Below are 15,209 nucleotides of genomic sequence, written 5' to 3'. Positions count from 1 at the left end.
TTACACATGAGAGATCGAGAAATAAGCTCACAGCCTACGTCCTGGGTGTATGCACTAAACACTGTACAGGGGGTCATTTACCAAAACCGCATGGTGCAAAATCTGGTTCAGCTCTGCATGGAGACCAATCAGCTTCCAGGTTTTTTTTTTGTCAAAATGGAATTGAACAAGCTGAAGTTAGAAGCTGATTGGTTACCATACACAGCTGCACCAGATTTTGCCCTCTCTAGTTTTAGTAAATCAACCTCATAATATACATACTTCTCCAACCACTTTGTTATTAAATGAGATTACAATTATCTTTCTATTTAAGCATATACAGAGTATAATTTGCTACATAAAACATTATATATTGCCTTTTTACAGCCTGGCTTTCACCAGAAGTATTTTGTAGTCTGTGTACAAAACAGTCCCTAAATCTAGTCTCCAGCTCGGCATGCTGCTGTTATTGGCTCATTGATTTCCTCAGATTTCTGCATTGAGCCGGAGGTGAAATTTCAGCCTTCTCTGTTCTTAAGTTGGCCACATACAGTACATATTTTTTTTTTCCAGCCTGTGGGCTAAAGTGTATCATTATTATTAGGCTACATGTACATGGGACGTTTGCAAACTTCCTTTGAATGCTGGAACTTAAGGTGGAGTACATAAAAATACCCCGGGACAGTCAGGGCTAGTGCATTCCACAATGGATAGCCTCTGAACTGTCCCGGGTCGCACTTACCTTTTAGAAGAAATACTTACCTTGAAAATGTCTTGTCCAGCGCTGCCATCTCAGGTGTGGGCAGCTTGAAGCCAGCGCGATCCTCTTCCGTCCTCTTCGGTCCCACGATGCACTGCGCCGGCCCCGCCGTCACTTCCGGGGCTGCAGCGGCATGCCCAGAAGCTGTTTAGCAAGGTATGACGGCGCCTGCACCGGAACTGACGTCGGGGCCGGTGCAGGCGCATTGATTCCTGGGAGCGATGACGTTCATCTCCCAGGAATCATTGCAAGTCAGGAAGTGAGGACGGGCCGTGGCCTCAGAGGGAAGAAGAGAAAGTAAGGTGAGTATATTTTTTTCTAAAAAAAGGCAAGTAAAAAAAAAAAAAAAAAAAATTGCGATTATCCATATGTTTTTTAGGTGACCCGGAGCAAGAAGATGGACCGATGTTAAATTTTAGGGCGGAACTCCACTTTAACAGCTATGAAAACGACATTTAAAGCGTCCGTTGTGTCGCGTTTGCATGCCACATTTGCGCTCAGTTCCATTTTTAGAGGTAAAAAAATCCTTCCCCTTTTAAACAGTAAAAACACAAGCGCTAAAGGCGGGTAGCCGCGTTTTGTGTTTGAAACGCCAGTAAACACACGTTCTGAACATCCTGAATGCAAATAATTGCTTTCCAAAAAACGACACTGAACTCAACTGCCTGTAAATGACTGTAAGGCTCGGTTCACATTTATGCGATGCGGGAAGGCTGCGAATTCGCAGCCTGTTCCCGCATCGCACACGCACCCCCGGCAGTTCACACTGCCATATGCGATACGCTGGGGGTGTCAATGTAATCTTAACGACACCCCCAGTTTGATCGCATATCGCAGTGCGATCGTGCAGTTCGCACAGGATCGGATCGCACAAGTGTGAACCGCTGTGCGATCCGATCCTGATGCGGCTGCAAAAATGCCTCCTGTGCGTGTTTGCTCCGGGTGCGATGCGAATTTAGCCATACAAACTGTATGGCTAAACTCGCACCGCACAGCTGATCACATGTAATGTCGGAGCAGTGCGCTCCGATATTACATGCGAACCCGGCACTCGCACAAATGTGAACCGGGGCTGAACGACTCAGTGTACATGGACAGATAAGATAACAGAGGAGGGTTCAGGGGCTTCTGAAAAAGACATCAAACTGCTCCAAAACATCCGTTTACAAGAAGCAGTGTACATGAAGCCTTATACAGGATTTATAAAGTGCCTACACTTTGTACAGCACTTTACAATATAAAAGGGAGACAGTGCAGCTACAATAAGATACAAGACGGTAAAGAGGGCCTGCTCATAAAGGCTTACAATCTAAAATACAGTGCTGTGAAAAAGTATTTGCCCCCTTCCTGATTGCAAAAAAAAAAAAAAAATCATATTTGTCAAACCTAAATGTTTCAGATAGGGCTGTAACTAACGTTTAATTTCACAATCGATTAGTTGGCCAATTATTTCGATTAATCGAAAAATAACCTAAAAATAAAAACAAAAAAAAAAAAGTGTATAATATAGTTAATATGTAAAGTTTAAAAGAAAAGGCAATTTATACCTAAATCTCTATATGCAGTGGTAAATATAAATAACCAACTATATGGTTAGGGAGAAAAATCTCTAATCCACTCTGAAGAGATATACTGAATATACTATTAGTGGTTGAATCTGGTAAATATCATCAGACTCAGATCAAATGTATTTTTTATTTTAACCACTTTACCACCGCCCACAGTAATATTACTGCGGCAGAGTGGCTCGTTATCGTCTGACGACGTAGTACTACGTCGTCAGACACTCCCCCTTCTGGGCGGCGCTTGCGCGCCGCCGGAGGCTCGCTCCCGCTGTTTTCAGTCACAGCGGGAGTCGGGCCAGGGGAGGAGCAGCGGCGATCGCCGCCGCTCTTCCCCCGATCGTCGGGGATCTAGTGTGGAGATCCGCCCGCCTGTGTAAACACAAGCGGGCGGATCTCCATAGTGACAGATCGGACTGTTCAGCATAGCTGGACATCCGATCTGTCCATGACTCACTCAGTCCCCTCCCCCCCCCCACACGTCAGTAAGCACCAGGCATACATTAACCCCTCCCTCTCCAATAAAATTAACCCCTTCCCTGCCAGTGTCATTTTTACAGTAACAGTGCATATATATAGCACTGATTACTGCAGTAATGTCACTGGTACCCCCAAAAGTGTCAAAAATGTCAGTCAAGGGTCCGATCTGTCCGCCGCAATGTCGCAGTCCCGCAAAAAAAAAAAAAAAAAAAAAAAAAAAAAAATCGCAGATCGCCGTTATTACGCGTTAAAAAAAAAAAAAAAACAAAAATGACAGAAATCTTTCCCTTTGTTAGTAAACGCAATAACTTTTGCGCAAACCAATCAAAATACGCTTATTGTGATTTTTTTTACCAAACATAGGTAGCAGAAAACAAATTGGCCAAAAATTTTTAAAAAAAATTGGTTTTTACATTTTTTTGGGGGGAATTTCATATAAAAAAAATGTTAAAAATATTGTTATTTTTTCAAAATAAACGCTCTTTTTTTGTTTTTAGCGCAAAAATTAAAAATCGCACAGGTGATCAAATACCACCAAAAGAAAGCTCTGTTTGTGGGAAAAAAAGGACATAAATTTCGTTTGGGTATGGCGTCGCACGACCGCACAATTGTTAGTTAAAGTCGCACAGCGCCGAATCGCAAAAAGTGGCCTGGACGGAAGACAGCAAAATCCTCCGGTGGTAAAGTGGTTAAAGGGACTGTAATATATTATGTATGACAGACTGCCTTGTCATAGGTAGGTGGCTTGATAAAAGCTCCCTGCGCCTGCTATCACTTATGCTGGCCATTCAAAAACAATGACTTCCTTCAAAAAATGTTTTTTTTTTTTTTTTTTTTTTTTTTTTAAATTGTCGCTCTTTTTTGGTTTATAGCGCAAAAAAAAAAAAAAATAAAAAAAAAAAATCGCACAGGTGACCAAATACCACCAAAAGAAAGCTCTATTTGTGGGGAAAAAAAGCACATCAACTTTATACGAGTACATCATCGCACGACCGCGCAATTGTACATTAAAGTAACGCAGTGCTGAATCACAAAATAGGGCCTTGGTCAGGAAGGGGGCAAATCCCCTTAAAGCGGTTAAAGTCCTGCCACAGCATCTCAGTCGGATGAAAGTCCAGACTTGACTAGGCCACACCAAAACCTGTTTTTTTTTTTTTTTTTCTTTGAGCCCATCAGAGGTGGACTTGCTGATGTGTTTTGAATCATTGTCCTACTACATAACCCAAGTGAGCTTGAGGTCACGAATTGATGGCAGGGTGGGGGGGGCAATTATTTTTTCACACAGGCCAGGCATGTTTGGACAGATTTTTTACCTTAATTATTTAAATAATTTGAAAACTGCATTTTGTATTTACTCGGATTATCTTTGTGTAATATTGAAATGTGCTTGATGATCCGGATCATTTAAAGTGTTACTAAACCCACAACAGTAAAATCAGTGTGTATATATAGTAAAGCATGCTTGTTACATTCACTGTGGAACCTAAGGGGTTAATCCTGAACATTGTGTAAAAAGGCTGTTTGATCCGGTCTTCTTTGATCCTCCCCTTCTTCCGCTATCCCCAACCCATCTCTTAAAGAACAGAGCATTGGGACACTTTGCACTAGGGATGCACCGAAATTATCGGCCGAAAATGAGCCTATCCCATTTCGGCCGATAATGGGTTAACATTGCCGAAATTAATATGGCCGCCGTGAGGAAGGAGGAGGGCGCAGCGCAAGTTTTAAAAGTCCCGCCTCTGGCAGGCCGCCCGCCTCTCAATGACGTCCCTACTACTACGATCTTTGTATGAATGAAGGGATATACCAGGCGGGAGGGCGGGGCGAGCGGCCACTAATAGATATAACTATGTGATCCTTCCCTGTCAGCGGGACTGTGTGTGAATGAGAACTGACCTGACACCGGGCGGGGGGGCGGGGGGAGCGGCCGCTAATAGCTGTAACTATGTGAGCCTTCACTTCCCTGTCAGGCATGTATCTCCTCTGACAGGGAAGTGAAGGCTCACATAGTTATAGCTATTAGCGGCCGCTCCTCCGTCTGGTGTCAGGTCAATTCTCATTCACACACAGTCCCGCTGACAGGGAAGGATCACATAGTTATATCTATTAGCGGCCGCTCACCCCGCCCGGTGTGTCACTTCATTCATACACAGATCGTATTAGTGACATCACCGGGAGGCGGGCCGCCAGCCAGAGGCGCTTCTTTTGAATGAAGGACACCCGAGGAGGGACGCTGAGCCAGAGGGGGGGGGGGGGGAGGGTGTACTGTCGAGGGGGACGCTGAGGCAGTGGGGTGGGGGGGATGGGGGAGAGCTGAGGCAGCTTACCAATGGTATTTGTATTATTAAGCATGAGGGGTTAATGTATTGTCACTGCTGGTCACTCATCCATTAGTGACCGACCAGTGGCAGTTAATTAACCCCTTTGTGCTGCATTAGTGCAACCAGTATCAGTGTTAAAGCGGAGTTCCACCCTGGATTTTTTTTTTTTTTTTTTTTTTTTAATACCCCCGGGACAGTCAGGGCTAGTGCATTCCACAATGGCTAGCCTCTGATCTGTCCCAGGTTGCACTTACCTGCAAGACGAAATACTTACCTTGCAAACGTCTTGTCCAGCGCTGCCATCTCAGATGTGGGCAGCTTGAAGCCAGCGCGTCCTCTTCGGCGTCTTCTTCCGCCTTCTGTGGTCCCACGATGCTCTGCGCCGGCCCCGACGTCACTTCCGGGACGTGCGCATCACCCCTCCACAGCTTCTGGGCATGCCCAGAAGCTGTTTAGAAGGGGATGACGCGCGTGACCCGGAACTGACGTCGGGGCCGTTGCAGGCGCAATGATTCCTGGGAGCTATGACGTCCAGCTCCCAGGAATCATTGCAGAGCCAGGAAGTGACGACGGGCCGCGGCCGAGGAAGGAGGAAGAAGGAAGTAAGGTAAGTATATTTTCTTCGCTACGAGGTAAGTAAAAAAAAAAAAAAATATGCGATTATCCATTTCTTTTTCAGGTGACCCGGAGCGAGAAGATGGAGGTAAGTATAAAAATAGGGTGGAACTCCACTTTAATTAACACTGGTTGCACTGATACTGGTTGCACTAATGCAGCACAAAGGGGTTAATTAACTGCCACTGGTCGGTCACTAATAGATGAGTGACCAGCAGTGACCATACATTAACCCCTCATGCTTCATAATACAAATACCATTGGTAATTAAATTAACCTCTTGCCAACCCATCACAGTACATGTACTGTGACAGGGTGGCAGCGACAGGTGTACGTCGCTGCCTGTTTTTGGTGTATGCCCCTCTTCTATCTATTTTAAAAAATTTTGGGGGAAAAAGTCATTTTCGGTTTTCAGCCAAGGGCATCCTGCATTTTCAGTTTCGGCCCAGAATTTTCATTTCAGTGCATCCCTACTTTGCACATACTCAGTTTGCGGTGTATTGCTGGAGAGTACATGTGTTCAGCAGAGGGCCAATCAGCGCTGTCCAAACAGAGGGCTAGGGGTCATGCAGCCTCAAAGAGCAGTAAAGCCCGTATACACGTACCGATCGTCGGCCAAACGATCGGCCGTCTTTTGTCCAGGGCTGTCGTGTCTGTTGAAAACTGCAAAAGACTGCACACGAATTTTGTCGGCCAACAACAGCCGACTGCAGAAGTGATGTCATGTGATGGTTAACTTTCCTTGTCTTTTTTCTTTTCTGAGCATGCCCAGTCTTGCTAATCAGCTGTCTGTCGCCGAAATCTGTACTGACTGGCGAACAATCGGCCGTTCTGGTGTCGGCATACAAAAATTTTAATGCTTGCACGACAGATTCTGTTCGGCCGAAAATGCGCTGTCGGCTGTCGGACGCATAATACTAACAAGCCTACAATCGGCCGATTGGTCGTCGGCCGAATATTTACGGCCGACAATCGGTACGTGTGTAAGGGGCTTTAGAGTAGAATTAAAAACTCTTGCTACAAGCTTTAACCAGACACTTATAGGAGTCACAAGACAGCTATATACTGCTGATAAGAAAAGGTATTTAGCAGTTTAGATTTACTAAAATATATGCACTCCCATGTTCTGTGGGAGACCAGATATAGAGAATTCGGGGTCCTGGGTTTAACAACACTTTAAATGTCACAAATATGCAAAAAAAAAAAAAATCAGGAAGGGGGCAAATACTTTTTCACAGCACTGTCATCTAACAAGTTCCTCCATCCATACAATACAGTGCAGATGGACAGATCTTCCATAGTAATTATTGTATTTTGACAGCTGGCACCACTGGCTGCAAACATGTCTGAACATGGCTGCACTGCAAGGGTTAGCTGCTACTATATGTCTGAAGGGAGCAGGTACAGCAGTTTTAGCGTGTAGCGATCCAGAGATTTTAAATCCCCACTATTCTTCCTCTTCTTTCAGCTTGGCTTCTAGGATGGATTAGAGCGACGCTCTGTGTAGCTGTTGACCAATCAGAGTCGACCTGATATGCCCTGGAAGGACTGGAGAAAGAAGTGGGAGAAGAGCAGTAAAACGCCACACACTTTACACCAAATTACTGGCTAGGCAAACATTTAACCCTTGATCATGCCTGATGTTTGAACCCCTCCCAGCCAGTGTTATTAGTACAATGACAGTGCATAGTTTTAGCACTGATCACTGTGTTAGTGTCACTGATTCCCACACAAAGTGTTAGCTAGTGTCCAATTGCCCACCGCAATATCGCATTCCCGCTATAAGTTGCTGATCGCCGCTCTAATTAGTAAAAAATAAAAATAATGAATAAAAATTTCCAGTATACAGTGGGGAAATGATTTGATCCTCTGCGGATTTTGTACATTTGCCCACTTACAAAGAAATGAAGGGTCTAGAATTTTTATCATAGGTGTATTTTAGATGATAGAGACAGAATATCAACCACAAATCCAGAAAAAGCACATTTTCTGGAAGGAAGAAAAATGTTGACTGGGACTCTAAGAACACCAAGCACAGAGGTGGAAACATTATGCTTTAGGGTTGTTTCTCTGGTACAGGCCAAATTTGCCACATTGAGGGGGCCCTTCTTCTCTCAGCCAGAGTCATGGGTCATGAATGGGTCTTCCAGCATGACAATGACACAAAACATACCGCCAAGGCAACAAAGAAGTGGCTCAAGAAGAAGCACATTAAGGTTATGGAGTTGCCTAACCAGTCTCCAGACCTTAATCCTATAGAAAATATATGGGCAGAGCTGAAACTTCGAGTTGCCAAGCAACAGCCATGAAATCTTAAGGATTTAGAGAAGATCTGTAAAGAAAAGTGGACCAAAATCCCTCCTGAGATGTGTGCAAACCTGGTCACCAACTACAAGAAATGTCTTACCTCTGTGCTTGCTAACAAGGGTTTCTCCACCAAGTACTAAGTCAGGTTTTGCTTGGGGACCAAATACTTATTTTACTCACTGAACTGAAACTTAATTTATAACATTTGTATCATGTGTTTTCCTGGATTCTTGGTTGATATTCTGTCTCTAGCATTTAAAATATGCCTATGATTAAAATTATGGATCCTTCATTTCTTTTTAAGTGGGTAACTTACAAAATCTGCAGGGAATCAAATTTTTTTCCCTCATTGTATATCCCATAGTTTGTAGATGCGATAACTTTTGCGCAAACCAATCAATATACACTTATTGGGAATTTTTTAACCAAAAATATGTAGCAGAATGCAGAATACAAATTGATGAAGAAATTAGATTTTTTTTTTTTACATCTTATTAGATATTATTATATAGGATTTATATAGCACCAACAGTTTACGAAACGCTTTATAACTTGAGGGTAGACAGTACAAATACAATAGGAATCAGAGGGCCCTACTCATTAGAGCTTACAATCTAGGAGGATATATATAGCAGAATAAAAAAATATATACATATATAATTATTATTTTTATATTAGTATTTATATAATATATATATATATATATATATATATATATATATATATTATAATAATAATACATTTTTTTTATTATATATATATATATATATATATATATATATATATATATATATATATATATATATATATATATATATATATATATATATACACACACACACACACACACATATATACATAAATTATAATAATACTTTTTTTTATTATATATATATATATATATATATATATATATATATATATATATATATATATATATATATATATATATATATATATATCACACACACACACATTATATATATATATATATATATATATATATATATATATATATATATATATATATATATATATATATATATATATAAAAATAATAATAATAATAATTTTATATTATATATATATATATATATATTTTTTTTTTTCTTTTTTTAATAATCTGTCTTCAGTTTATAGAGCAAAAAATAGAAAACGCACAGGTGATCAAATACAACTAAAAGAAAATGATTTGTGGGGAAAAACAAAAAGGACACATTTTATTTGTCGCAATTGTAAGTTAAAGAACCGCATTTCCATATCACAAAAATGGCCTGTTCATTGGGGGGGGGGTAAATCTTCCAGAGGGGTTAAAGAAAAAAAAGGGGGGGGGGTTGAGGACTTTTTCTCTGTTTCTTGTGACATGTGAACACAGAAGCTAGTTTGGTAACTGTAGATCAGGTGGTACAAATAGATTGTAAGCTGTAGGGTCACCTGAAGGTACACATGGCTGGACTTCTTTAGTGCAGCCAATCACAGCACTGCTGTCAGACTTGTTGCTATGGGTAACCCCATGTCAGGAGTGCAGCCCCCCCCCCCCCCCCCCAGGCAGTCGTGTTGCACCCATCACCGGGTGAGAAGGACTAGAAGCCCTCTATAAGAACAGAGCGGCTGCCACCCCGGTCCTTACACCCCCCTCCCACCTTCCTGCTCCCCCCCATGGACGGAGGCACAGCGCTCCCTCTCCCCCTCCCGGCCGGGCTGGGTGCGGCCTCTCCGGCTCATATACTCACAGACAGCACGCTCATCCGGAGCGGAGGCTCCAGCACACACGCCATCTTGGTCATCCCGCCTACATCCGCACTTTCCGCACCACTTTTTATATACACCCCAAATCACCGCTGAGCGCCGGAGGAGCGAACTGACGATACATGGTTTGAAATAATCCTCCGAATTTTTTTCCCGGAGTAAAGTAAATTGTGATGCTTTAGGAAAGGCTCAGACTGTGTGGAAAGTGCAGAGGCGGCTGTGGAATAGATTTACATGGAGTGACAGCTGGTATTAGAGGGAGCAGAGCACGACTGCTGGACGGGGCATGTGTTTATTTACATGTCACATGGGCAGGGGGGTGACACACACCTAACACCACTCTGTCACCGGTGACACATGATCATTTATTACATTAGAATTTTGCGAAGGGACACAGTGATGCTTTTTAGCACTAATTATGTAGACAGAGTTCAGGACCTCACCACATCTCCAGTAAGGATGAACACAATACAAAGAGTGCTAATGAAGTAAAGTAAACTCTCAATACACAAATCAACCCTTCCTAACCACTTGCCTACCAGGCACCTTCACCCCCTCCCTGCCCAGGCCAGCTTTCAGAGCGGTCGCACTTTGAACGACAATTGCGCGGTCATGCAACGCTGTACCCAAACAACATTTTTATCATTTGTTTTAAACAGATTTTTTTTTTGGTGGTATTTAATCTCCACTGTGTTTTTTTATTTTTGTCTCCACAAACGAAAAAAGACTGAACATTTTGAAAAAAAAAAAAAGTTTTCTTATTTACTGTTATAAAATGTTCTAAATAGGAAGCTTTTCTTCTTCATTGATGTGCGCTGATGAGGATGTACTGATGGGCACTGATAGGCTGCACTAATAGGCACTGATGGGGTGGCACATACAGGCTGCACTAATGGGCACTGATGAGGCAGCCCTGATAGGCTGCACTGATGGGCACTGATGAGGCGGCACTAATGGGCACTGATAGGCTGCACTAATAGGCTAAGATAGGCTGCACTAATAGGCACTGATGAGGTGGCACTGATGGACTCTGATGAGGGGGTACGTGCCTATTAGTGCAGCCTATCTTAGCCTATTAGTGCAGCCTATCAGTGCCCATTAGTGCCGCTTAATCAGTGCAGCCTATCAGGGCCGCCTCATCAGTGCCCATTAGTGCAGCCTGTCAGTGCCACCCCATATGTGGCACTGATAGGCACTAATGGTGGGCACTGATAAGCGGCACTGTGGGGGCTGCACTGATAATCAGAACACTGATGATCAGTGCCCTGATTATCAGTGTAGCTGTCCCCTGTGTGGATTTGCCCGTTCTCAGCTGTCCTCTACTCATGCGTAGTCAGCGTGAGGAGAGGACTGCCAATAATACTGTTTACACTGCGATCAGGTGTGATTGGACACAGCTGGTCACATGGTAAAGAGCCACTGTGATTGGCTCTTTATCTTGATCACAGATCCGTGCTGATGCGCGATCATGGAGGGACATCCATAGATGCCCTATGGCTATGTGAGCCGTCGTTTAGCTATAGTGCGGGCAGGAGGTTACTAAATACACACTTTAATTTACAATGCCCTCTCAGATTCTGTATGTGGATGATGGTACTGCAATTATTGTAACAAAAACATCTAAGTACCTTTTTCCTAATCGTGTACGGCTGTCACATGACCCAGATCTTTCACAGCCTGTCTGCAGGGAAACATAAGCAGGAGAAGCTTCTAGTCCTCTGCATTCCAACTGCATAGACAATCCAAAATCCAGGATATTATAGTACACACCATTAGACTCCATGTACATTAGTTTAGGAGATTTGGGCGTTTTCTTTTGTTTTTCCAAAGCTCCTAAACCCAACTCCATAAAAGCCTATAAGTCCGTGTACACATAGGCTTTTAGCAGAGTTTGGGAGTTGCTGTGGTTAGGTGAGGTTCAACTTCCCTCTTCTGAACGTGGAAGAATCCTGTTCAGGATAGGAACATTTTAAGCGCTGGACCAGGGAAAATGCAAAATGCAGCAAATTGTTGACATGGTAAATAACGACCAAGTGTACAAGAAGCCTTATACTGCCCATACACTATACGAAAAATCGTCCAAACTCATTTTCGAAAAACAAACACCCGGCAGTAAGAGCAGATGATCGTGCCATCAAAGTTTTTTGTTCGTTTTTTCACATATCCCCAGTGCAAACAATTTGGATGAGAAACACATTAAACTTTCAATTTATCGTTCTTTCCTTCGGCAGAAAGTTTCCAAACTTGTCCTTCATTTTTTTGTCTCACAAATTTCACAACCGATTACCAATTTGTGCCCATTAACTGGCCAAAAAACTACTGAACTGTCCAAATTACTGAATTTGGCTGATTGTTCGTATAGTGTATGCCCACCTTTACAGTGAAGTGAAAAAGTACAGCATGCTGCATTTTTAGGCACCACAAATGCTCAACACCTCGCACAAATGCACCACAACACATCACAGTGCACATAAAAGCCTGAAGAAAGACGGAAGCGACCTCACAGTAAAAACGCGTGTCCATTGCATGAAGACAACCATCAAAACACACATCAAATGCATGCAAATGTGCATTAAAAGATGTATGGGATTCTTTTTTTCCCACGTTTTATACTTACCTAGGTTGATGCTGCATCTGTCTTCCGGCGCCTATTGAGAACCTAGTGATCAAACACGGCTGATCACTCGGTTCTGATAGCTCCCCGAGCAGAGAGCTGGTGACTGTTAGTCACAGCACTCTGCTCTGCCCCCTTCTCACTCACTGGAAGGCGAGGAGCGGCCGGCTCAGTCTATCAGTGGGCTAGCATTGTCGTGATGACGCGGTGCCTGGACTGACTTCTGTGACGTCAGCAGAGAACAGACTTCAGCCCGCTGTCTGCTGAAAACAGGTCAGAGGAGTGCAAAACGAACTTCACTCCTGTGATCCATAGGAGATGTACAACCAAATGGGCTTTGGCTCTACATCTCCTTTAAAAACATGTCTCCTGGTGGAACCCTTGAAACAATTTATCAGGTCTCATGGTAACCCTAGGTAAAAATGATACATTGGCATGATCAGTAAGTTGCAAAAAGTTTTAAATAAAATAATAAAGAATTGGGGTACCTAGACTATTCAGCACCCGGGGCAAGTAATTTTTAACCAGTTCAGAACCACCCCATAGCAGTTTTACTGCTACAGGATGGCACCTGTGTGCCAGATCATGTCTACATGATCCAGCTCTTCCGGGTAGGGCACGCGCATAGATGATCAAGGAGAGAGGCAGAACGGCGGTTTGCCTATGAAAACAAGGCAGATCGCTGTTCTGTTAGGAGGGAAGGCATGGATCCGCTGTCTCTGCAAAGCAGGGACATGGCTCCATGCCTTCCCCAAGTTAAAGCACCTCCCACAGTTTAGAAAAACACTGGCTAGGCACACATTTAACACTTTGATCGCCCCTGATGTTAACCCCTTCCCAGCCAGTGCCATGAGTACAGTGACAGTGCATTATTTTTTATTTTTTTGCACTGATCACTGTATTAGTATCACTGGTCCCCAAAAAGTGCCAACTATAAGTCGCTGATCACTATTGATTGTACTATTACTAGTAATAAATGAATAAATAAACAAAAATATCCCATAGTTTGTAGACGTTATAACATTTAACAAACCAATAAGTATATGCCTATTAGGATTTTTTTTAACCAAAAAATATGTAGCAGATGCCAAATTGCTCTAAATTTATGAAGAAATTTGATTTTTAAATTTTTTTTTTTATTGGATGTGTTTTATAGCAGAAAGTAAAAAATATAGGCTTTTTTTCCCCCAAATTGTCGGGTTTTTTTGTTTATAATAATAAAAAATAAAAAATGCAGAGGCGATCAAATACCACAGAAAGAAAGCTCTATTTGTGCGGAAAAAAAGGACATTTTGGGTACAGCGTCGCACGACCGCTCAATTGTCAGTTAAATAACTCCTCATCACCCCCTAAGCTGAGCTCACACTAACCCATTCTCTGAAAAGCTATCTGGGGTGGATCACTTTTCAGTGAGTGAGTGCGGCTAAGCAGCAGCTGTCAGGCATTCCGGAAGCCATCCTGACACCTCCTGAATACCTGTTTTTTTTTTTTTTCTTTTGCTGAAAGGCAATTTTTAATTAGGCTGGGTTTGCGGGTTTCCCTGCATCCAATTCGCATGACAGTGGAGTGTGCCCGCCTCTCAATGAATCCGGTTCACACATCTCCGTGGCAGCCATGGAGCGCATTGCATTCTTGTAGGGTGTGGGGACACTTGGGCAGATGCTGGTTGTTCTGAACTCTGCTCAGCTGCTACAGCTCCTATCTCCATCCTCTGGCTCTTGATCTGTATCCCCTGGGCATGCTCCCCCTTCCTCTTCTGTCTCAGAAATGTTGGAGCTGATACTGTAATAAATAATAGTAATATAGTGATAGATGGATTACAGGACATTACAGTGGATTATTACAATACATTGATCTATGTGGGTTATCACTGTTCAAAAGGAGTCTATCATTCGGTCTACTTGTCCAACTAATTTAATTTTGGGTAGACCAAGGTTTTACTGACAGTTTACTACTTACAGTCTTAAACCCATCACATTTCTTAGGATGTCCACCATTTCAAAGAAAGGGCTTCTTTTCTTTTTATAAGCTCCTGCATCACTCCGATTTTCATCAGCTTCATCTTTGAGCTTCCGCCTATAGCGGTCCCTCTGTGACCTCCATCGTGTCACGTTTTTTTTTTTTAGCTAAATAAGCAATGAACAGTGGACACGATGAACAGAAAGAACTCCAAAATGAAACAAAGGTATACTGTTTGAAACCCATACGTGGACTACGAGTCTCAGCATGCTAATAGTGACAGATAGGTGGACTACAAGTCTTAGCATGCTAATAATGAGAGATGGGTGGACTACAAGTCTCAGCATGCCAGCCCCCCAACAGCTACATTTTCCACAGACTTAAGCCCCGTACACACGTACCGATTGTCGGCCGTAAATATTCGGCCGCCGAACGATCGGCCGATTGTCGGCTTGTTAGTATGATGCTTCCGACAACCGACAGCGACTTTTCGGCCGAACAGAATCGGGTGTGCAGGCTATAAAATTTTTGTTGGCCGTCACCAGAACGGCCGATTGTTCGCCAGTCAGTACAGAATTCGGCCGACAAAAAGCAGATTAGCAAGACTGGGCATGCTCAGAAAAGAAAAAATACACGGAAAGTTAACCATCACATGACATCACTTCTGCAGTCGGCTGTTGTTGGCCGACAAAATTCGTGTGCAGTCTTTTGCACTTTTCAGCCGACAGGACAGCACCGGACAAAAGACGGCCGATCGTTCGGCCGACATTCGGTACGTGTGTACGGGGCTTTACCCAGTTAGGTGTCACCTCCACAAATATTTCTTCCCAGAGCCTATTTTTGGTTATCCAATCACTATATTC

The 15,209-nt window shown here is 43.0% G+C and overlaps 1 protein-coding gene across 4 annotated transcripts in view; it reads right to left on the bottom strand.

The window, feature by feature from the left end:
• The window catches only part of ARMC8 (armadillo repeat containing 8), a 231,523-nt gene extending 221,616 nt beyond the window's left edge, over window positions 1-9,907 (bottom strand). For 2 of the 4 annotated variants that reach the window (XM_082262386.1, XM_082262388.1), the window contains exon 1: window positions 9,758-9,907. In XM_082262386.1, the coding sequence (XP_082118512.1) occupies window positions 9,758-9,811 (54 nt within the window). In that variant the 5' untranslated portion in view covers window positions 9,812-9,907. The remainder of the gene's footprint in view (window positions 1-9,757) is intronic. The other 2 variants (XM_082262387.1, XM_082262389.1) reach the window with 1 other exon arrangement.
• Between the last annotated feature and the right edge of the window lie 5,302 nt (window positions 9,908-15,209).

The sequence above is a fragment of the Pelophylax lessonae genome (genome assembly GCF_965119305.1).
Source record: "Pelophylax lessonae genome assembly, chromosome: 6".
NCBI classification, from domain to species: domain Eukaryota; kingdom Metazoa; phylum Chordata; class Amphibia; order Anura; family Ranidae; genus Pelophylax; species Pelophylax lessonae.
This window is presented reverse-complemented; position numbering and strand designations above follow the sequence as displayed.